This window comes from Protomyctophum parallelum (assembly GCF_964188405.1).
Source record: "Protomyctophum parallelum genome assembly, chromosome: 15".
Classification (NCBI taxonomy): Eukaryota; Metazoa; Chordata; class Actinopteri; order Myctophiformes; family Myctophidae; genus Protomyctophum; species Protomyctophum parallelum.
This window is the reverse complement of record NC_139710.1, coordinates 36,117,705-36,142,704: the sequence shown is the minus strand read 5'-3', so window position 1 is coordinate 36,142,704 and position 25,000 is coordinate 36,117,705. Positions and strand designations below refer to the sequence as shown.

The 25,000-nt window shown below is 44.3% G+C and overlaps 1 protein-coding gene across 1 annotated transcript in view; it reads left to right on the top strand.

Moving 5' to 3' along the window:
* The window catches only part of LOC310871824 (transmembrane protein 132C), a gene marked incomplete at both ends in the record, with an annotated part of 100,773 nt that extends 81,716 nt beyond the window's left edge, over positions 1 to 19,057 (top strand). Inside the window, 6 exons of the mRNA XM_083783459.1 lie at positions 8,762 to 8,890; positions 14,748 to 14,876; positions 16,200 to 16,547; positions 17,317 to 17,603; positions 18,451 to 18,658; positions 18,773 to 19,057. Coding sequence (XP_083639585.1) covers positions 8,762 to 8,890; positions 14,748 to 14,876; positions 16,200 to 16,547; positions 17,317 to 17,603; positions 18,451 to 18,658; positions 18,773 to 19,057 — 1,386 coding nt within the window. The remainder of the gene's footprint in view (positions 1 to 8,761; positions 8,891 to 14,747; positions 14,877 to 16,199; positions 16,548 to 17,316; positions 17,604 to 18,450; positions 18,659 to 18,772) is intronic.
* Between the last annotated feature and the right edge of the window lie 5,943 nt (positions 19,058 to 25,000).

Sequence of the window (25,000 nt, the reverse complement as noted above, 5' to 3'; positions counted from 1 at the left end):
GAAGTAGAAAATGATAGGACATATAAAAGTCAATTGGAAGACGATGTAGGAACAGACAGTGAACTAATGCTGGAGTGCTGGAGTCAAATCCTGTCAATGCTGTGTTCATTTGTCCTCCAAATGGACCTGTTGGGGGAGGGGGAAGTCCATTTGATTACAGTTGTTATTATTAACACAGCATTGACTGGAACCATAAGACACTTCGGTGACATGTAATGACAGCAAGATAGACAACAGTGAATGAGGTGAGCTTTGGACTGAGGCCTATTCTAAAAATGCTTCTAAATCCTGACCTAAGTTTTCTGAAAAAACTTCAAATATTTATATACTGTAGCAGCATCAACAAATTTACATTTTTGAATACTGTACAGAACCCCATAGACGGGTTCCCGTCCAGAAGGGTTAGAACACCAAAAGGGGTTCCCGCCCGGAATGGGTTAACCCATTTTGGGCGGGAACCCCTTTTGGTTATACTTTACGTTATACTTTAGCTATTGAAAAATAGCAGATCTACAAGATCATACGAGCTTGTAGGTCTGCTATTTTAGAAAAATCGTGAAAATATTTATTTCAGAAAACTGGATTATTTTTAAAATGTTGAGGTCAGGCCTAAATGGATTAAACATACCACTGATTGGTATCAGTGTCAGTGTTGCAGACACATCACATGCTATAGAGGCTATACTTAGGGCGCGTTCGGAAACGCGCACCGGGAATGTGGTCAGTTTGTTGAGTGTGGTGGGCGGTGACGTCACAGAGTGCGTTCAGTGTGCCTTATTTCCGAACGACCACAGCTGTGACGCATTCACACGAATCACACCGGACAACCCCAGCTTCAGGGTAGGGTCGCTCAGTGCGTGCACTCGGCACACCCGGTGTGCAGCGCACTGGATTTTCGAACGACAACGCACTGAATAAACGAACGACAAGAGAGCACACCAGTGCGTTCAGGGCGCATTTCCGAACGCGCCCTTAGTGTGCACGTGTGTGCACAAGTATAGAAGGGACACTATAATGTCAAACATCTTGAGAATCCCCCCCTTGGCAGGGGGGAGGGGGGAGATAAGGGTTTTGATCTGAGCCAGTAGGAGAGCAAACGGGTCGTTTTGCATCAGGGTTGTTTTGGGTCTTGCCGGGGGACACACGTCTTGGCTGTTGGGGACATCAAACCTGTGACCGTTTGGTCTCTTTAACCACTGCATTAACCCTGCGGTGGGATGAGTCAAGCCTGATGTATACTTCATTCCGTGCGGGTGTCGGACGCCAAAAATAGCTGATCTACAAGCTCAACACATTGCTATTTATTACGGCATGCTTCACCACCATAAGTTCGCTTTAATCAATTCATTAAAGTCTGTAGTTATTTATTTTTTATTTATTTATTTTTTATCAAATGAAAGTTATTTTTGATGCAATCTTACACTGGTAAATTGGTATATTTTTTTATACGTGTTTTCTTTTTCTCTCTTTTTGTTCATAACTTCTCTTAAAGGAGAATTCCATACTAAAAGGCTTTCTTACCTTTCTTTGTAGTTGTTACGTCCCCACCAAAGAGGTCCAGGTGTTATTTTGTGCAAAAGCTCCTCATTGGCTATTTCCCCTACCATAAGCCCTAAATGAATTGCATTGAATTGAATGGGAATTGAATGGGGCTATGGGGTTTTGTGCTAATTCGCTTATTTCCATCGCTCAAAATTATAATTTCTTTGTATATATCCTCTCTTCATAATGTAAATAATATCCCAAGCGGCACACTTTACTACTTCTTTCGATGGAAATAAGCGAACTAGCATAACACCCCATAGCCCCATTCAATTCCCATTCAATGCAATGCAATTCATTTAGGGCTTATGGTAGGGAAAATAGCCAATAAGGAGTTTTTTCACAAAAAAACACCTGGACCTCTTTGGTGGGGACGTAACAACTACAAAGAAAGGTAAGAAAGCATTCTAGCATGGAATTCTCCTTTAAACACGTTTCTGTGTCTGCCCCCAACACTCACAGTCCATTGCATATAGAGTTTAAGTGGTTAAAAGTGGATTTTAGTGTGAATTGTCATAGAAGCACTCCTACAAAAATGCAGCTAATTAATTAAATAAATAAATAAATAAATAAATAAATAAATAAATAAATAAATAAATAAATAAATAAATAAATAAATAAATAAATAAATAAATAAATAAATAAATAAATAAATAAATAAATAAATAAATAAATAAATAAATAAATAACCATCACCTGCATCAACGGCGAGGCTGTGCCTGCAGCAGCAGCAGCTTCAGCAGCAGGGTATGGTTTAACCCATTTTGTGCGGGAACCACTTTTGGTTCCCGCTATGCTTTGCTAAGCTAAGCTATGCTTTAGCTATTGAAAAATAGCAGATCTACAAGCTCATAGCGCGCCACCGAGTGGAGCGCTATGAACTTGTAGGTCTGCTATTTTTTTGAAAAATCTAAGAACGACTGACATAGAAACATGGCTTTTTCAGAAAACTGTCAGGATGTATAGAAGACATTTATATAGAATCGTTCCCGCAGGTCAAAATGGGTTAATGCCAAATGGCAGTGGCGAGATCAAAAGCCACCTGCTCCCTCCCGTAGCATTCCTTATCCACCGGGGACAGACGTTGTGGCGCGTCAACGCAGCCCCTGATGTGTGCCTGTCAGGCACGCGGGCGGGGGTGGGTGGGGATCCCGAGCAGCGTCTCACATAAGAGGTGGAACCCATTAAGACCTCATAGACCAGATTCTACAAAATGCCTTCTAAAACGGACAGTTTTCTGACGAAAAAAATCTGTGGTTCTCAATCTATTTTTCATGTAATTGGCCATGGCCATTTCATGTGATTGGCCATGGCCATTTCATGTGATTGGCCATGGCCATTTCATGTGATTGGCCATGGCCATTTCATGTGATTGGCCATGGCCATTTCATGTGATTGGCCATGGCCATTTCATGTGATTGGCCATGGCCATTTCATGTGATTGGCCATGGACATTTCATGTGATTGGCCATGGCCATTTCATGTGATTGGCCATGGCCATTTCATGTGATTGGCCATGGCCATTTCATGTGATTGGCCATGGACATTTCATGTGATTGGCCATGGCCATTTCATGTGATTGGCCATGGCCATTTCATGTGATTGGCCATGGACATTTCATGTGATTGGCCATGGACATGTCATGTAATTGGCCATGGACATGTCATGTAATTGGCCATGGACATTTCATGTAATTGGCCATGGACCCCAATCTGGAAATATGTCGTCCCAGATCGGTGCCTCTCTATACAAGGTTGTAGATCTGCTATTTTTCAACATAAAGTTTAAAATAATGGTCGAAGTGGTTAAAGGCTATATAAGGTGACATATATGCGTCCTCGGGTCTATAAATGGGTTAACCCATTCTGACCTGAGATCAGATTAAAAAAATGTCTTCTACATCCTGACAGTTTTCTGAAAAAGCTATGTTACCTACAAGCTCGTAGCGCGCCATAACATAATGTTAACACCAAAAGGGGTTCCCTCCCAAAATGGGTTAATGTGAGCCCCCCCCTCTCTCCAACGTCTGTCTCGTCGGTCGCGAGACGTTATTACAAGCGCCATCGGTCGCTGATGGCTGCGGAAATAGTGACTGCGTGAGTCAATGGAGTCACAACGTCAACGTGAGGAGCGTGTCGGATTGCGAGAGGCAACAGGCGACAGGCACCTCCCCCCCCCCGAGGTCGTTACCCCCCCCCCCCCCCCCCCCCGTCGCCCCGCCGGTGAGATGATGAAGCGAGACGGCCATGTGCAGGCTGTTTGGTTTGCTGTTAACCCGTTTAGGCCTGACGTCGGAAAAAAGATCTTCTAAATTCTGACAGTTTTCTGAAATACCCCATGTTTCTGTATCAGTGGTGCTCAATATGACCCCAAAGAATATATGTAATTGGCCGCCGACCCCCCGTCTGAAAATATGTAGTTCCAGGAACAAATATTTGAGTTAAAAACGTTGGCTCTGAAAGAATATATATTCAAAGATCTGTGGACACATTTTCACGATTTTTCAAAAATAGCAGACCTACAAAGCTCGTAGCGCGCCACTCGGTGAGCTTGTAGATCTGCTATTTTTCAATAGCTTAAATAAAACACCAAAAGGGGTTCCTGCCCAAAATGGGTTAAAAAAAAAAGAGAAGAAGCTGAATAAAAGGCTGTTTTATGTGCTTGTCCAAAAGGCGCGTGGCGTTATTACACCTTTGAAATGCAGCTGTGGCCCTGATGGCCCCCGAGACCACCGACAACCAGGACCAAGCTCCATTAGCTGGATTTATTGACGTTGGACGACGTGTGGCAGCGGTGGAACGTACACTGGAGTGTGCATTTGCACACGTATAATATACCGTGTCACGTGTTGTTGCAGCCTGTCAGGCAGAAACCTCCCAACTCCGTGTTTCAACACAGCGGTTTGATTCAACACTTTTCCATATCAAGGCCCACTACACAGTGTTGTTTTCGTCGACTAAAACTATGACGAAAAATGTTCGTCGACCACCTTTTTTCACTGACGAAAACTAAATGGAAACTACATTAAAACTAAGCTATGATGACTAAAACTAAGACTAAATATATTGACAATTTCATCAACAAATAAAAAACTAGACTAAAATGTTAGGAAGGGACTAGTGGACAAGAGATCGAGTATAAGTCATTTTACACTTGATTGTATGCTGAAAATAGCAGATCTACAAGCTCACAATGCGTCGCAGCGCGACGCATTGTGAGCTTGTAGATCTGCTGTGTAAAATCAGTCATCATGACGGCATCAAGGCCCGCCAAAATACATTTTAGTCGACTAAATCACCCATAGATTTAGTCGACTAAAATCTTATATTTAGTCGACTAAAACTAGACTTAACACTAAGACTTTCCTGGTGACTAAAATGTGACTAAAACTAAAGGAAAACTATTCAAAAGACTATGACTAAAACTAAAAGAAAAAAATGCTGCCAAAAACAACACTGCCACTATATTCGTTTGGCATTCGTTTGGCAGGCTGTATTGATGGTGGTATACCCGGTTGGTACCATTAGGAGAGACAACAGGCTGTATTGATGGTGGTATACCCGGTTGGTACCATTATAGGAGAGACAACAGGCTGTATTGATGTTGGTATACCCGGTTGGGACCATTAGGAGAGATAACAGGCTGTATTGATGTTGGTATACCCGGTTGGTACCATTAGGAGAGACAACAGGCTGTATTGATGGTGGTATACCCAGTTGGGACCATTAGGAGAGATAACAGGCTGTATTGATGGTGGTATACCCAGTTGGGACCATTAGGAGAGATAACAGGCTGTATTGATGGTGGTATACCCGGTTGGTACCATTAGGAGAGATAACAGGCTGTATTGATGGTGGTATACCCGGTTGGTACCATTAGGAGAGACAACAGGCTGTATTGATGGTGGTATACCCGGTTGGTACCATTAGGATAGATAACAGGCTGTATTGATGGTGGTATACCCGGTTGGTACCATTAGGAGAGACAACAGGCTGTATTGATGGTGGTATACCCGGTTGGTACCATTAGGAGAGATAACAGGCTGTATTGATGGTGGTATACCCGGTTGGTACCATTAGGAGAGATAACAGGCTGTATTGATGTTGGTATACCCGGTTGGTACCATTAGGAGAGATAACAGGCTGTATTGATGGTGGTATACCCGGTTGGGACCATTAGGAGAGATAACAGGCTGTATTGATGGTGGTATACCCGGTTGGTACCATTAGGAGAGACAACAGGCTGTATTGATGGTGGTATACCCGGTTGTTACCATTAGGAGAGACAACAGGCTGTATTGATGGTGGTATACCCAGTTGGTACCATTAGGAGAGATAACAGGCTGTATTGATGGTGGTATACCCGGTTGGTACCATTAGGAGAGATAACAGGCTGTATTGATGGTGGTATACCCGGTTGGTACCATTAGGAGAGACAACAGGCTGTATTGATGTTGGTATACCCGGTTGGTACCATTAAGAGAGCTAACAGGCTGTATTGATGGTGGTATACCCGGTTGGTACCATTAGGAGAGATAACAGGCTGTATTGATGGTGGTATACCCGGTTGGTACCATTAGGAGAGATAACAGGCTGTATTGATGTTGGTATACCCGGTTGGTACCATTAGGAGAGACAACAGGCTGTATTGATGTTGGTATACCCGGTTGGTACCATTAGGAGAGATAACAGGCTGTATTGATGTTGGTATACCCGGTTGGTACCATTAGGAGAGATAACAGGCTGTATTGATGTGGGTATACCCGGTTGGTACCATTAGGAGAGATAACAGGCTGTATTGATGTTGGTATACCCGGTTGGGACCATTAGGAGAGACAACAGGTTGTATTGATGTGGGTATACCCGGTTGGTACCATTAGGAGAGATAACAGGCTGTATTGATGTTGGTATACCCGGTTGGGACCATTAGGAGAGACAACAGGTTGTATTGATGTGGGTATACCCGGTTGGTACCATTAGGAGAGATAACAGGCTGTATTGATGTTGGTATACCCGGTTGGGACCATTAGGAGAGACAACAGGCAAACGTTGACCGAGATACACAATATTTTACATTCTCTAATTGTGTAGACACAAAGCAGACTGAAGAACAGTTTTCTCCCCCAGGCTGTAAGACTGCTTAACAAGCCTAAATTAATATTGAACATTCCATGGTATTACGGCCTTGTATACTGATCTGAGTTCTTTAAACGTTTTAAAACTTTTACACTTAGTATCGTTATTTATTTATTTACTGTTATGTGTATTGTGGAGCATCACCCAACCTAAGTTTTTCACAATGCTGTACCTGTACATCTGTGTGACAATAAACACCTTGAACCTTGAACCTAGACTTCTTGTAAATTAAAGGGACACTTCACCCTTTTTGCAAAAAAATATATGTTAATGACGTTTAGAAGCTTTAGATCACTTTCCTGGGGGTATTTATGTGTGTAATATGTGGTTTTAGTTATTTTAGATTGTAGCAGTGAGCCTGTTGTCTCTGATGTCATGGACACTGGTCTCACTACCTTCCTGGACTACAATTCCCATAATTATTTGGTGCACTGCTCCTCCTTGCGGATAGGGGGAGAGCTGTCTTACTGAGACAACATGTAGTCCAGGAAGGAAGTGAGCCCAGTGTCCATGACATCAGAGACAACAGGCTCACTGCTACAATCTAAAATATCTAAAACCACATATTACATACATAAAGCCCCCCAGGAAAGTGTTCTAAAGCTTCTAAACGTCATTAACATATATTTTTTTGCAAAAAGGGTGAAGTGTCCCTTTAAGTAATGTGTAACAATAATTTAACTCTCAAGAGTTAAAGATGTGTCCATTTGGTTACCATCATTTAGCTGGGGACCACCTGGAACCCCCTCAAGGACCACTGGTTGAGATCATTTAGCTGGGGACCACCTGGAACCCCCTCAAGGACCACTGGTTGAGATCATTTAGCTGGGGACCACCTGGAACCCCCTCAAGGACCACTGGTTGAGATCATTTAGATGGGGACCACCTGGAACCCCCTCAAGGACCACTGGTTGAGATCATTTAGCTGGGGACCACCTGGAACCCCCTCAAGGACCACTGGTTGAGATCATTTAGCTGGGGACCACCTGGAACCCCCTCAAGGACCACTGGTTGAGATAATTTAGATGGGGACCACCTGGAACCCCCTCAAGGACCACTGGTTGAGATCATTTAGATGGGGACCACCTGGAACCCCCTCAAGGACCACTGGTTGAGAATCTCTGTTTTAACCTTTTAATGTTGTGCTTTAATAACTTAATAATGCCCTACACACTTGCCCATATACTACAGCGCCACACCAAAGTGCCGAAAGTAGCAGGTTTGCAAGCTCAATTTGGCACCACCTTTTGAGCTTGTAGATCTGCTACTTTTGCAATTTGTTTGAATTTGAATGCTGACAAGTAGGCCTACCCGTTTTTGTCATGAGACGATATAAGTAGACGATAAGCACACTTTTTACATTTCCTTTTTACTTTACTTGAGTATTTCCACTTTTTTTACTTACCCCCCCCCCCCCCCCTCACACTTTTGCGACTTTGAGTACTCAGAAAAGCACTATATAAATCCCAGGTATTACTGCTCCGCTGTATCTCAGAGGCAAATATGTTATGTATGTAGTTTAGTGCTACTGTATTGTTGTATATGTACAATTGCACACATGTATGCACACCACCGGGTCGTGACACTAGTGTGTCACGGGGACTCAACCCCAATCCAACCCTTGGTGCTGAGTGCCAAGCACGGAGGCACTGGGTACCAGTTTGAATCTTTGGTATGACTTGATCGTCGGATTAAAATCTTGACCTCCCGAGTGTCTGGGCTGACAGCTGGACACTCTAGCCACAAGGCCACTGAGCTGGTATCTGGCCAGTGGGCACTTTGCAGATAGATGAACACAAAATGTGCATTAACATCGTATCATTTTAGATTAAGCTAGTTAGTACGAGACTATAAGCTGCCCAGCAGCGCATTAAAATAGCTCACAGTGTAGAGGGAAAAAAGGACAGGGTCAAGTATAGAGTACAGTAGACCCCTGAGGGACTCCGGTCAATACAGTATATCGTCACTGTCAGGTGAAAACCGCCCAGAACCGATGCTTTTTCAGGAAATGGAACGAAATCTGGAAATATGGATGCACAATGTACAAACGTATTCTAACGCTCTCTAATGTGTGTCCTGTCCAGGTGACCATTACAGATCTGGGGGTCCAATTGGTGGCCTCGTTGTCTCTCAGCATGACGGCCAGCCCTGGGAGCTATCAGGCTATCCAGCTGACAACCACTGCCTCCGATCTGCTACACACAGCCAAACAGGTACGCACGCATGCACACACACACACACACACACACACACACGCATGCACGCACATGCACGCGCAAGCGCAAGCATATAAACAGCTTCCATCTGAGGCCGCACATTATATCCCCAGGTCGCAAATTACAGTAGTTAAAATGCCATCTTTTGCGACGGCCGATTCACGCGCCAGGAAACACAGACACAGGGACACGTTTATGGATGTGTCACTCAACATGCGATACTCGCACACACATGCATGCACGCACGCACGTGTGCGCACATGCACATGCACACGCGCACACACACACACACACACACTCACACACACCCACTTAGCTACTGTATACCGCATCCGCCACATGGTATTTCTCCCGTGGCAGACAGCCATGTCCCCAGGGTTGTAATCACAGGAGTTGAAAAATGTAATTCCGCACAACTAACATGGCTAGAAAGATAACCACTTGTTATCTTATTTACGTTTTCCGTTTCCAATTATGAGTGTACGTGCGTGAGTGAGTGCGTGCGTGCGTGTGTGCCAGGGCTACAATTTTTATCGCTTACCTGTCTGCTGATACAGGGTTTTTTTTACCTACTTCCAAACAGAAACCATCTGCATAATAATTATAAGAAGTTGATCTTTTGATTGCGTGGCGTTCTGCACCAGGTCTAATGACATGAGGCTGTGCATGATATCTATTTATGTACACTCTAAAGTCCTTAGGGTTCATTTAAATAATAACCCTACAGTGGCATTCACACCAAGCAACGGTATAACGATAATAATATGATTACTATAAAAACAAATACTGAAGAAATGAAAATGGTCAGGCATTAGAGGGCTGAGGATGCCAGTCCGTGGGAGCACTAAGGCGTGGGGCGGCTGTGGTTCAGGAGGTTGAGCAGATCGTCCAATGGGACGGCTGTGGTTCAGGAGGCAGAGCAGATCGTCCAATGGGACGGCTGTGGTTCAGGAGGTAGAGCAGATCGTCCAATGGGACGGCTGTGGTTCAGGAGGCAGAGCAGATCGTCCAATGGGACGGCTGTGGTTCAGGAGGTAGAGCAGATCGTCCAATGGCACGGCTGTGGTTCAGGAGGTAGAGCAGGTCGTCCAATGACCCGTGGGTCGGCGGTTCGAATCCCGGCTCCTTCTCCTGTCCACATGTCGAAGTGTCCTTGGGCAAGACACTGACTGAACCCCACATTCCCTCCAGTGGTCGCCACCATTGGTGTGTGAATGTGGGAAGTGAGGACGCTGCAGGCGTCGACTGTTCGCCGCTTCACCTCCCAATGTATGAATGAATGGACCATTGTGAAGCGCTTTGAGTAGAGCACGTAGTGCATAGAAAAGCGCTTTAAAAATGCAATCTATTATTGTTATTATTAATATTATTATGGTGCCTCCAAACCCTCAAGGGTTTTTAATTAGGATGCCACCGGCCACCAGGCCTATGTGGCTGATTTAAGGTCTGTTTGTCGGAAACAGATCGAGCCCGTCTCTATACAGCCTCCCCCTGGTGTGTATCGTGCTTGGTCCGATCAACCCTTTACAGGTTATTTTACCTCTGAGAGTGTACAAATGTTTAATGTGTACATGATCATATAGTTAACTTATACATTCAAGATTTTACAGCATGTGTTGAAAGACATTTAGAATGCTCAAGTTCCATCCCCATATACTCACACCCATTATTTATAGGCTTCATTTGGCTTTACTGTATAAATATATACCGGTATACGTATACCCTTTGCTTGCATGCAGGTGAGGCATGCTGTACATGTTTATTTAGGTGCATTTTAGGGAGTGCCTGCCTGACTGGTGGCTCATCCGGTTAGTGCACAGACCATATGTTCCGTCTGATCCGAGACGACCCGACTTTGAATTGGACTCGCTGTCTCATTTCGCATGTCTCTCCTCTCTCTGCCCTAGCACAGCACAGCACAGCACAGCGCAGCGCAGAACAGCACTTACTTAAAGTGCAGCCTATAACCAAAAGTATACTCGTTATATGTCCCGCCAATTAAGGCCATTTCACTACATTTCAGCTCAGTTTCGCTTCGAGATGCCACGTGTTGTGAGCTTGTATAGGTCGGCTGTTGGCACATAGACAAAGCATGAATTGGTTAATGCATTTAAGCCTGACGTCGGAAAAAACGTTCGCTCTGAAAGAATATATATTCAAAGATTTGTGCCGCATTTTTAAGATTTTTCAAAAATAGCAGACCTATACAAGCTCGTAGCGCGCCACTCGGTGGCGCGCTATGAGCTTGTAGATCTGCTATTTTGCAATAACTGAAGTATAACATAATGCTTAGTTAAAACACAAAAAGGGGTTCCCGTCCAGAATTTGGTTAATGCATGTTTTGTAATAATAATAATAATCAGAATCGACAAAGTAACGTGTAACTAAAGTGGACAAATAATTAGAAGTACAAACAATTGAAAACATTTAAATTAAGTAAAGTAAATGGTAAACAATAAAAAAGTACATTAATTGAGTAAATAAAAATGTATATTGGCTATATAAGATTGAAATGGAAGTGAAGGTACAGACAGAATGGTATAGTCTTCAGCAGCAATGGGGAGAAGGCATACTGCACACATCAATTTCACTCGTCTATGTACATTGTGCAAGCAGCCCGCTTCTCAGGAATCTTAAATGTTTCATAAGGTTTGTGTGGTTGGAGGCAGACTGTCAGACCGTATAAACGCTCCACACGGAACACACAGGGTTTTGATGGACGTTCTCATCCGCCTCAGCCGATAATGCACGTAGGCGGGGGAGGATTTGGGGAGCGGAACTCTGCTAATCTGACGCCTTTGGACCTCTAACTGGATACATGGGAGCCCTGTAACAACCCAAAGTGATTTAACCGTGAAGGCTCTGTGTGCAAATCACACCCACGCAACGGCAACCGAACCCCCCCACCACACATGCGCGCGCACACATGCACCTGCGTGCACGCACGCACAATTGTGGGTTTGCTGCAATGCAGAGATGGGGAAAAATTACACATGTCAGGAGCTAATCGTGGAAGCTTTTGACCAGGGTTACTGTCGGCTCGCTAAGACGAATAAGGGGTGTGGTTTTGTTGTCGTGCAGACTTTGGCACTTTCTGGGTTGCAACGGTGTTGCATCCTCTCTACCTCTCCTCCTGTCTCGCACCCCCCCCTCCCTCCCTCCATCCCTCTCCTGCCTCTCCCTCTCTTTTTTTTCTTAATCCATCATACAATCCCACACACATACCCATAATCCCCCACACCTCTCTCAGTCGAACCATCTCTCTCTCTCTCTCTCTCTCTCTCTCTCCTTATTTTATCACTCTCTCCATCAAAGGGATAATTGGACTGAGAGCAGCTCATTACAATTAAAAGAGATATGTCTCTATAGCTCAATTTCCCCAACGTTCCTCGACTACCCTTTTCCACTGAGGAAAACATAATAAAAACGAAGCTATGATGACAAAAACTATGACAAATGTAGTATTGACAATCTCCTCCACTAACAAAAACTAGACTAAAATGTTAGGGAGGTACTTGGAGAAGAGAATGGATCCAGTCGAACTAAAGACAAGTCATATAATGCAGCTACTCCAAATTTAGCCAATCCATATAAGCTCACAACGCGTTGCAGCTTGTAGATCTGCTATTTTTTTCCATAAAGCTAAATGCAAATCATCCATTATACGACGCCATCAAGGCCCGCCGAAATATGCTTTTGTCGACTAAATAAACTAGTTTTAGTTGACTTGAAATCTCATATTATGTCAACTATAAAGTAGACATTTCAGATGAGTAAAATATGACTGAAACTAAATGAAATTTTACTCAAAAGACTAAAACTACATCAGAGAGAGAGAGAGAGAGAGAGAGAGAGAGAGAGAGAGAGAGAGAGAGAGAGAGAGAGAAAGAGGCATGTATACATGTAAAGAGAGACTTACTGTAGGGCGGAGGCAGAGAGAGAGAGGGAGATAAATTGTTGTTCTTAATGTTGTCCAGTAATTACTGTTGTTGAGGAGGCCGCCCGCCGTGTTACTTACCTCCACAATCCTCCCTGCGTTCTGATTAAAGGCAAGCCCGCAGGCTTCTATCAGGGGAAATCAGCGAGGTATATAAGTCCACTTAAAGACAACTTCTGAGAAAAACAGCTAGAGTTCTAGTAGTGACTCCAGGGTTCTGTTGCCATAGGGCTATGGAGCTCTCTCAAGCTGCTGCTGTGCACGGTGCTTCATGGAAGTGGTACGGACGGTTGTTGACAAAAGCATTTCACGTCGTCTGGAAGAATTTGTCTTCATTGGAATGAAGGGCAGATAGAGAAAGAGAGAGAGTGTTCACGAGCATTAAGTCATAATCATAGTATATACAGTATACAGTATACAGTATATAGTGTGTGTGTGTGTGTGTGTGTGTGTGTGCGTGCGTGCGTGCGTGTGTGTGTGTCTGTGTGTCTGTGTGTGTGTGTGTGTGTGTGTGTGTGTGTGTGTGTGTGTGTGAGGGAGGGAGCAGTTCGCAAAGAAATAGTAGTAGTAGTAGTTGAACAGTGATTGCGACCTCCTGCTGCTTAACGACCACACTAACAAACAAACAAACAACACACACACACACGCACAACACACACAACACGCACGCAACTTAAGAAAATAAAAACTTAAAAAAATAAAAATAAAAAAAGCTCTGTGTGTGTGTGTGTGTGTGTGTGTGTCAGACTGCCACAACAGCTGCGTTCGCTTCCCGCGTTCACGCGTCTTACTTGTAATTTAGCATTGTATGTAGACGTAGCACGTATAGCACTCTATAATGTATACTCATAGCTTCACTGTACAGCTACACTGTACATTCTACTGTTAGACAGATGCTATGGTTCTTAACTTGCTTATGATTCTTGAGGACTATTTCTATGTATTTGATGTGTTAACTTGTGTTGTTCTTGCTTATTGTAAATCTCTCTGGATTAAGAGCGAATGTTAAATGCCTAAATTGTAAATTGAATGTTGTTCCAGGTTTGTGGTGCATATGGTATAGTGCTGCTGATTCCTACGATGCTATTTTTTTAATTAGTTTGTTCTTTTCTGCAGCGTGTACGTGTGCCAGAAAGTCTGGTCCTTTTTGTGTGCTCACACACGTCTGGTCAACAAACATAATCTAATTATTGGTCATTTCAATGAGAGCATGCTTCATTCAGACCCACGTCTCATTACGAAGGCCTCCTTTGTGCTTGAGAGTGTCAATTATACCACCCAGCGCTAAAGAGCTGCGAGGTCTCCCAATTCCAACCGGTTCTCTCTGTAAAACTCTGGTCTGATCATACGCTAAAAGGTCACGCTCCCCCAGGCATCGTCCACTTGGATGGCCTGTGGCGATATGATTTATCCCTGCCTCTGGTCAGACTCAATTACGGAAATGCATGCATTTCCTTATTATGTTATATAATGGGTTAATGGCAAAAAAAAGGCAGATCTATAAGCTGATTAGCGGTAGGTCATCATACAGTAGATGAGTTGTAGATCAGCTACAGTATTTTATTCTTTATTTTATTTCTCACACCCAAAAAAAGTATATAGGGCTTAAACCCATTCTGGTGGGGTTTTGGTGTTAGCATTTTGTTATGCTTTAGCTATTGAAAAATAGCAGATCTACAAGCTCATAGCGCGCTACTCGGTGGCGCTCTATGAGCTTGTAGGTCTGCTATTTTTGAAAAATCGAAGAACCACTGACATAGAAACATAGCTTTTTCAGAAAACTGTCAGGATTTAGAAGACATTTTTAGAATCTGATCTCAGGTCAAAATGGGTTAAAGGACAACTCCAGACAAAATAACATATAGGCTTATTGTCCTACTCTCTCTCTCTCTCTCTCTCTCTCTCTCTCTCTCTCAGGACGCAGCGATCAGCGCGTGGATCCAGTACAGCGACGGTTCGGTGACGCCTCTGGACATCTACGACCCCAAGGACTTCCTCCTCTCGGCCATCTCGCTGGACGAGAGCGTCATCTCCACCAACAATCAGGTACACGGCCCAGCCAGGCTCCTCCCACATACCCCCGGGAAGTCTAGGGAACGCCTCTAAAGGCCTATTCACACTTCAGTTATACCCCCGGGAAGTCTAGGGAACGCCTCTAAAGGCCTATTCACACTTCAGTTATACCCCCGGGAAGTATAGGGAACGCCTCTAAAGGCCTATTCACACTTCAGTTATACCCCCGGGAAGTCTAGGGAACGCCTCTAAAGGCCTATTCACACTTCAGTTATACCCCCGGGAAGTCTAGGGAACGCCTCTAAAGGCCTATTCACACTTCAGTTATACCCCCGGGAAGTCTAGGGAACGCCTCTAAAGGCCTATTCACCCAGGCTCCTCCTACATACCCCCGGGAAGTATAGGGAACGCCTCTAAAGGCCTATTCACCCAGGCTCCTCCTACATACCCCCGGGAAGTATAGGGAACGCCTCTAAAGGCCTATTCACACTTCAGCTTTAGGTGATAATTAAGGTGACCGCCGAAAACTACAACAGGACGTAACGCCACGGTGGTCACCCACACAACACATCTCTCTGTTGTTTTACTAACCACCGAAACGGTGGTCACCTCTTCACCGAAAACTGGACTATGAATAGGCCTTTAGTCATTAACCCATTCAGGCCTGACGTCGAAATTAAAAAATAAATCATGACAATTTTCTGAAAGATTTGAGGCACATTTTAACGATTTTTCAAAAATAGCAGACCTACAATTTCTGTAGGTTAGCTATTTTTCAATAGCTAAATTATAACATAATGTCTAAAACAGGGGTTCCCGCCAAAAATGCGTTAACCCTAGAACACCAAAACGTAACCTTTCTCAAACCATCACTAAACTCTGGTATATTTTACCCAATGTAATATTCCCCATAACAAATATTATATATTATATTATATTATATCTGAATATATTGAAGTTGCCATGTAAGCAATACATGGCAAAGAAGAGTACCTCAAGTACTCCACCCATTCCTGGGCCATGCAAGTAATAAAAAAATAAAATAAAACTATCACTAAACTGGCTGAATTCACCCGAACACCTGCCTGTAGAAGAAAACAGGGATGTGGGCAGGGAAACAAACCTAACCTCTACGATGTCACTGAGCATCACGAGGGTACTGAAAGACCCACCCACCACATACTGTACATCAGCAACATTATGAAAATGAGAAAAAATAACCGATCGGGTGAACATCACCTCGGGTTTAGTGTTCTACTGTAGGGTGATTTTGCTGCGATGTCATAGCCTACAGTGTATAATATGTTATATAGTACGTGTAGTTCCAACTCCAAATCTCTTTGCGTCTTCCGTCAGGAGCAGCGCTGGCCATCCGTGGTGGCAGAGGGCGAGGGACAGGGGGCGCTGGTCCGTGTGGAGATGGTCATCTCCGAAACCTGCCAGAAGTCCAAGAGGAAGAGCGTGCTGGCGTCCGGAGTGGGGAACGTCCGGGTGAAGTTCGGAGCGTGGAGCGAGGATAAAGGAGGAGGCGTGGCGGGAGGAGGAGGAGGACGGGAGGAGGAGGGGGAAGGAGGAGGAGGAGCTGCGGTAGGAGGCAGGGACAACAGCACCAACGTGCAGAGGAACAAGGCTGCAGGGAAGGAGGCCGGAGACGGGAAACAGAACAACTCTGCCTCGGACAGAGAGGAGGGGGCTATGAGGAAGGTAGAAGATATGTCATGAATGAACGGATGAATGAATGAATGAATTAATGAGCAAACATCAGCAAGAGAGAAACAATAAAATTGAACATTTAGTAGAACAGCATTTGTAGCAGCTGATAAGACAAGTTAAGCAATCAAAGCTGCACGCATCCTTAGGAAAAATACTGGATGGATGGATGGATGGATGGAAAAATGTGCGTGAAATAAGGATTCACAGAGAATGAATAGAATTCAGAAAACAGTTAATTCAAATAATGTTTCTCATCTTGCAACCACAGACAAAATAGTTTGAGTGGTTATGTAGATATAGGCCTGCTGCCTGGCTGTATCCTTATACACTATGTGTAAAGAAGGACAACAGTAATAAGGAATATTCATTAAAACCATGAATGTAATGAATCTTGTGCGGCACAGTTCAGCATATAGAGTTGAAGCCTGCACTGAAGTATGTGTATGGTGAGCAGAACGTCATGCAATTGAGTATAAAGAAAACAGTAAGAGATCTAAGAACTGACCTGGTTTGGACTCTAACACATGGGGGTTCCCAAACCTTTTCACTCAAGGCCCAAAATATACACATGGTGTCTCCCCCTGGGTCCATTTTTTTTTTTTTCTTTTGAAATAATAATTTCAAACTAATTGTAGGGAACGTAAAAAATAAAAATAAAGATATTTCCCATGACCCCAAAAATGGCTCCCGAGTCCCGAGCCATTGCTTGGGGAAACACTGCTCTGACGTCATAGCCGTGTCCCTCCCTCTCTGTCACCAGGTCAGCACGACGACCAAGACCACAGTGACGCACCGCGCGTCGGGCAGTAAAGCTGCTAGCGGGGGCAGCAGCAGCAGCAGCCGTGGCAGCAGCAGCGGAGGCCCCAGCCAGGCCGGGGACTACAGCAGCTACCCTGCCCAGGTGGAGGTGCCCGGCGCCGGGGAGAGCGACCTGTCGCAGACCCCTCGAGGCCTGTCGGACCTGGAGATCGGCATGTACGCCCTGCTGGGTGTGTTCTGCCTGGCCATACTGGTGTTTCTCATCAACTGCATCAGCTTCACCTTCAGGTAACTGTTTCAGTAGATCGCTGGGGTGGACGGACGGGACCTTTTGTCTGTTTTGGGGTAGTGCAAAATCCTATAACATCCTAGGCCCTAGAACACTAAACCCAACTTATGTCACGCCATCATCACTTGACCCGATGCAATATATTCCGTAAAGAATATTTGTCATCAAAAGATATTAAAGTACAGCATTACATGGTCATTTTAGGTGCTATTCTTTAATATTAGTAGATTTTTTTTATGCTACAAAATGTTTCAGACTTTTTTTTAAATAGTGAAAATACTGCATGAGCTTGTAGATCGGTAATGTTTTTAAACCATCATAGGAGAATGTGGCTTAAGTTAATGTCTTAAAAATGTGTGTGTACGTGTCAAGGAAGAAAACAAGGTTGGAAAACCACTCCAGTAAATAAAGTATATAATAAAGTCTTCTCTGCTGCAACAGTGTGGAAACAGGTCACAATAGCAAGGCTTGCAATTTGCTTATTTTCACAGTCGATGATTGTGCAAATAACTTGCAATTTGTTGTCTAGCCCATTCTAGGCGGGAACCCCTTTTGGTGTTAGCATTACGTTATGCTTTAGCTATTTAAAAATAGCAGATCTACAAGCTCATAGAGCTTGTAGGTCTGCTATTTTTGAAAAATCGAAGAACGACTGACACAGAAACATGGCTTTTTCAGAAAACTGTCAGGATGTAGAAGACATTTATAGAATCTGATCTCAGGTGAAAATGGGCTAGGAAAAAAAGTAGCACTCTTTCTGCCGGGAGCTTGACGGCTGTGTGCATTTCATCATCATATTATTATTATTATTATTATTATATTATTATTATTATTATCATCATGCAGATATCGTCACAAGCAGCTGCCGGTGCTGGAGGCGGGAGGCAACATGAACCACGCCCACGACTGGGTGTGGCTGGGCAACGAGGCCGACCTCCTGGCCGACCACGGCCAGGGCCCGCTGCCCGAGGAGTGCACCACCGCCATCGACCGCGGCGAGGGCGCCTACGAGGAGAGCAAGTGCCTGCTGAACGGCGCCGGGAACGCCCTGGGCGTGATGGGCGTGAGCATGGGCCCCGGCGTGGGCCTGGGCCTGGGCGGCGGCCACCGGGGCGTCGCCCACCACGGGCAGACCCTGCCCCGCTCGGTCCCCAACGAGCCGCGCCAGTGCCTCTCGGGGATCGCCGGCGGCGGCATGAAGGACGCGGGGGGGGGGTGCGGCGGCGGCGGCGCGGAGCCGCTCAACGGCACCGCCAAACGCAAGCGGGTCAAGTTCACGTCCTTCGCCACCGTGCTGCCCAACGACGACGGAGGAGGAGGAGGGCCGTATGGCAAGTCGTCGGTGCTGGTGGCCAACGGGAGCGAGGAAGACATCAAGTGGGTGTGTCAGGACATGGACCTGGGCCAATCGGAAATCAGAACGTACATGGAGAGGCTACAAGACAATCTGTGATCGGATGGGAAGGGAACCCCGGCAGAGACGGACGGGAGGGGGGAAGAAAGACGGACAAAATGAATACAGCTCACCTGTAATGCCTTTGGAGTGGATGGTGGGAGAGGGAAACGAAACCACAGGGCAGAGAACAGTCCATGAGAACGGCGGGGAGATGAATGTTTCATTTGTGCGCGCGTGCAGCTTTCATCTATACCCCTTTAGCCGCATTTATACGTGGCTGCGCTCCAGTGTATCGTGCACCGGAAATAGCCGATCTACAAACCCGCTGTCTACAAGCTCTTGCGCGTCACATTGGGACGTCACATGCTGTGGTTATTGGTGCTTGTTGTAGGTCTGCTATTTCCGGTGTGTGATTACTGGCAAAACTACTAAATGAGGCGCTCTAGACTTCCTATACTGAAAGCCAAATCCTCGAATCACTCGCTCAAACACAAGTCAATGGTAACAACGTGAAATACATTAAATAGTATTAATTTATACGAAATATTTATATTTATTTGTTACGGCAATAACATTCTAAAAGTAATAAAGAATGTATTTGTTATGAGTGATAATTAGTGGTGTCTCAAACCACCATGCTAAATTCAGTTTGCTAATACCGTTTGCTAAAACGTATGAATACCTTTTTCTTTCATGGCAATGTAATAGTGAATTGGTGGGGGAAGGATTGGGGATTTATTTCATACCTTGAGCTACAATACTAAAAGTTTTTTTTCTTTCATCTTATTCTTGTAACAATGCAATCATTATTTTTCTGCCAGTCAGCCAGTCATTGGCTGTGGCTGCCATTTGATTATTGCTAACCATTGTGTCATAATAATGAAACGCTATGCGATTTCTTTGAGGCATACATTTTGAATATAGTCAAAGGAGACTTGTCCCTATAGTGTACCGTGAAAGAACATAATAATAATGTTGCACAAGGTATATTTCAACTACCCAACTCACTGCTGGAGAGAATCATTTCACAAGAGTTGTCAGAGGGAGCTGAAAAATATGCGCTGCAGGACAATGGACAATCTATATACTCCCGCTTTAGTAGAATGTTGTTAAAGTGTGCAGTGAAGAATGGCGTGTTAAACAGAAAAAGGAACTATTTATCTCCCTTGGATTCGAGGCATTTATACTTGCACAATTATTAACGGGATAAGGACATGGAGCCGATATGGGAGGCTATTATTCCCTGTTTCTTAAAACCCCCTCCGGCACTGTATTCAGAACCAATGTCATAACTCCCCCATCGCCCTCGCCGCGTGATTCAGTCAACGGAAGAGACATTTTTAATGCGAACTAGACCCCCCCCCCCACACACACACACACACACACACACACAAAAACACACGCACGCACTCAAGCACGCACGCACGCACACACACACACACACACACACACACACACACAAGCCCCTACCACAGAGGAATAATATGTAAACCGTGTAGGCAACAAGTTAAAGCAGAGAACCCCCAGAGAGTTGTAAATGGGCATGAACACGGCACCCCCCGAACGACGGCAACGTAGCGGGAACCAGCGGAACGACAGCGGGGATGTCGACGGGCGTCACCACATGACGAACGTGTTTTGCGGTGACACTCCTGAAGAAATGCTGACGTGGGTTCATATGAACTGAGTTTGTTCTTGGTGATTTATAGGTGTAGGTTTCCCTTTTTATTTTTATCTTTCCTTTTTGATAGATAGTACAGTATGTATTTTTGTTATGACCCCCGTCCCCCTCTTGAGTTTTCTTTTCTTTTTCTTTTGCATAGAGCTTTTAATTTCTTTCTTGTTATTGAAGTTCAATAGAAAGTCAAGGACAAATTTGTGAGACTTTGGGTTGTTTGTAATTTCTTTTCCTAGAAATCCATTTATTTATTTCATTTTGGAGAGGGCGTTGAAGAACAAGTGAAAGAGAAAGGATTAAAAATCAGTCTGAAGCGAGTGGTGCAACAGCACCCCCTATTGGTACTCTAAACATCTGGACACAGGGACATTGCTGTTCTTTGGAGTGGTTGCACCGCTCAGAAAAAGGACTACGAAGAAAAGACAGCACAGGAACGTAGGAACAGAAAGAGGGCAGAGGACCTCGTTAAGCTCAGGTGACGATTATGGACGGTGGAACGCCACAAATCCAAGATGTAGGGACGGACCATTGTAAAAACTGCAATATTTATTTAGAAATGTGTTAATGTCACACAGTACACTGTACATTGTAAATACATAAACAAAAAAAAACATGCTTCAGAGTGCTTGTGGAGAAAATTACAGGCCAATTAATCCACACGTGATATTTTGTATATTTTCAAAGTGCAAATCATGTGATGTCAACCATCACAATGAAAGTTATCCATTGTTTTTTTTTTGTTTTTTTTTCTTATAGTTGAGTTCTTATAGTTGAGTCGTTGTATTTTGTACAGGGTTAAAAAAAAGTTCATTGGTTTAGCTCCTTAACAAGATGTACAAATGGAAGGCAATATTTCCATAATTATATCGATACCATGATATGGTCTGGGATTCGGCTTCAGTGTTGTCTTTTCCTGGTTTTAATCACTTGACCCCTACAGCAGGGTTTGACCCCTACAGCAGGGTTTGACCCCTACAGCAGGGTTTGACCCCTACAGCAGGGTTTAATCACTTGACCCCTACAGCAGGGTTTGACCCCTACAGCAGGGTTTCTCAGAGTGGGCGCCGCAAGTGCCTCAGAGTATATAGGCTATACTTTAACTACACAGACCCTCTACTTAGTACAATGAACCTGAATGAAACTGTACTTTGTGTGTTCTTTTTCAGGTAATACACCAAGTGACAGTCTCTTCACCAAAAATAGCCGATCTATAGATCAGATCGGCCTCTTTTCTGTTATGTTCTCCCCAGAATAGGAGATTTAAGTGGTTAAACGTCAAGTATATGTAACACATATTTTCAGTCTGTCCTAAATGGAAACAAATATTCTCTCCAGTTTTCCTCGTGACATACTGTATCTTTGGGGCAAATATTGACGTGTTTAAAATACATCTATATCTATAAATGCATCATGAACCGCCCCAAAAGTCCTCTTCCCGTGCTCTGGACAGGGCCCCTGCTCCAGCTGCATGGCCTGTTCTGACGTCACAATACTCCATATTTGGGCATGCCTGACACAGAACTCCATATAGAACTCCAGGTATAAAGGGACACAGAGAGACATATCCGGAAATCTCCATATATGGCCATAAAACGGTCACAGACAGATGGGTGGAACGGGTACTCTGACACGGGTACAACGGGTATTGCATGGGACATGGATCTCCAACTTCCATCGTTCCCCGACTCTGTGCTCTGGGCACCGGTCTAGTGACATTAATAAGCCAAAAGGTTCTATGAAATATGTAATTCAGGTGTGCCGTGGATGAGGGGTGAACTGAGCCAAACCACTGCCCTACAGAGTGTATAGAGGAGACTGTATAGGGGTTTCTGTTGGAGGCCCATAACTGTATTATTTGGTAGAAAATTACACGTCTGTGAAGAATGGATGTAAGATGATTTGGACAAAGCAACTTGGTCCATGTTCATGTCCACAGTCGTACACTACAGGGAATCTCATAAGCAGTGTTGGGGAATGTTTCTTTTTAAAGTATTCCGTTACGTTACAAGGATTATACTGCAATTAAAAAGTATTGGGTGACTGATTTTCGCTTACAATGCGGAGGTGTTGGTTGCAACATGTCACGTCTCCATTGACAGAGAGCACATTCATTCAGTGCAAATGCTTCAGATGGATTATTTTACATTTGTGGCAACAGTATAAGAACAGGGAAATATAGGTGTAACAAAGTAATGCTATAACTGATTATTCTAATTGCGATATAATAAATAAGTTACTCTGTTACAACCCCCCCCCCCCCCCCGTTATCTGTAAAGCCCTAACCAGTGACCACACCAAAGGGTCACCATGCAACTCCTTGGGTCCAAACGGTTGCAAGGAGTTAACGCTACAGACTGTCTCAACCCTTTGGTGTGGTTTGGGCCGTTGAATTCCATGCGTTGAATCACTAGGGTCAACGTGGGTGTGCAACAAGACATATCACACCGCAGGGACAACGCTAAAACCATCTCGGGGAGAGTCGGGGACGGACGGCATTATTTGTTGCCTTTAAATGCAACTTTTCATCTGTATGGGACATATATAGTTACATAGTGGAACTTTAAGCCCTGCTATATACTTTCAAAAGTTTTTCTTTCTTTTTCTTTTCAAACTAGAAGCTCACAAGCATCACAATGTGACACATTGTAAGCTGGTTCTGCTGTGTTTTATTCATTGTTTGAATTAAATATATATCTTGCCGATATTATTGTCACAGTATCGATATCAAGGTATCAAGGTAAGAAAAAAAGAAAAAAAAACATTTTTTCTTTTTTGTAATTATTCGTTTGGTCCAAAATATTGTGTTTGTTGTCATGAGTTGTCACAACTCCGTTTGGCTTTGTCCGCGGCGTAACCGTCTTTAAATTAATACTTTTTGAAATGTCTATGGGAAAAATGCATTGGGAATCATTTCCTGGGCCTGGCGTCGTCATGAAAGGGGGCGGGACTGCGACGCTCTATAGGGCCAATCCCGAAACGGAGTAACCAAACGGCACATCCCTACTGGTTAGTTTCAACCCCCATATGCTAATGAAGGATCCATTAGTGTGGTCAACCCAGTCAAGGGAATGGTTAGGTGTTTTTCTATTTTCTACACACCGCATGATGAAGTATAAATCAGGATAACATGGTTAAGACTGTACATGTACAGGGTACATCAAAGAGACAGGAAGGAGGGGTGTCACTTGTATAATGTTGATATCCAGGATCAAACACCTCTTCGTGTTATTTTAGGTCATTTTAAACTTTAAAATTACCTAGAATTTCACTATTTTTGTGCGTGTGTGTGTGTGTGTGTTGTGCCTGTGTGCGTGTGGGCTTCAACACAAGCCGAGATACAGGTCGCCCGCCCAGGCACACTCACTCACTTCAGTTTGTTTAGCTCATGGTTGATATAGTATTGCTTTACAGGTGCTGGGAGTCTGGTGCAACGCACAGGTCCTGGCGGTACTCCTGGTGAGAGCAGGAGTGGACCTGGTGAGACGTAGGAGGGGCCCGGACTGGAGGCTTTAACCCACAGAGCCTAGTCCCTCCACATACCAGAATTGTAACTCTCAGTCGTTACCGGCACAGTAGTTCCAACGGATTGTGTGGCCCTGTATTTCCCTAGTGGGTCTGATCGAGGGTAGCTACTGGGACGTAAGTCGGGACTTGATCACCCCGGCTGGGTCACCCGAGTGAGGGGTATGATGTTCGAGAGACCCGAAACCCCGATGACCTTGGGATACATCACTGAGGATACGTCCCCGGTGATGACCTTGGGATACATCACTGAGGATACGTCCCAGTTGCATCCAGGCGATGTATTTTCGTTCTTGCTGTTAATGCAGAGCCCCTATTTTCTTCAATTCATTGAGTATTGTCTTCTTTTGTTTCTATTCTTTCTAATTCACCGTGAAGGAATGTGACCATGAACTATAATGAATTCAAGGCCGCCACGGGTGAGAAATTAATACAAGAAAAGTAATTTGGACTGTGAATTGTGAAGTACTACTAAGCACAAATGTTCACTTTATAGCAACTAGTAGTAAAAAGTAGTAGTAGTGATTGTTTTGCAAGTAGAAATTAACAGTCGTCCCGTCTCTCTCTCTCTCTCTCTCTCTCTCTCTCTCTCTCTCTCTCTCTCAAGGCCACATATTTTTCTCTCCTCTTACGACAGTCATTCAATCAGGACTAACAGCCAAGGCACAGTAACAACACACCAAGCAGTGGAATTTAGGAAGATTTTCATTTTTTTGTAGCGACGGAAAAGGAGTGATACTCAATTAAATGGATGTATGGGGAGCTTGATGGCGCCGGTGGGAGCCATGAGCAGTGTTTCC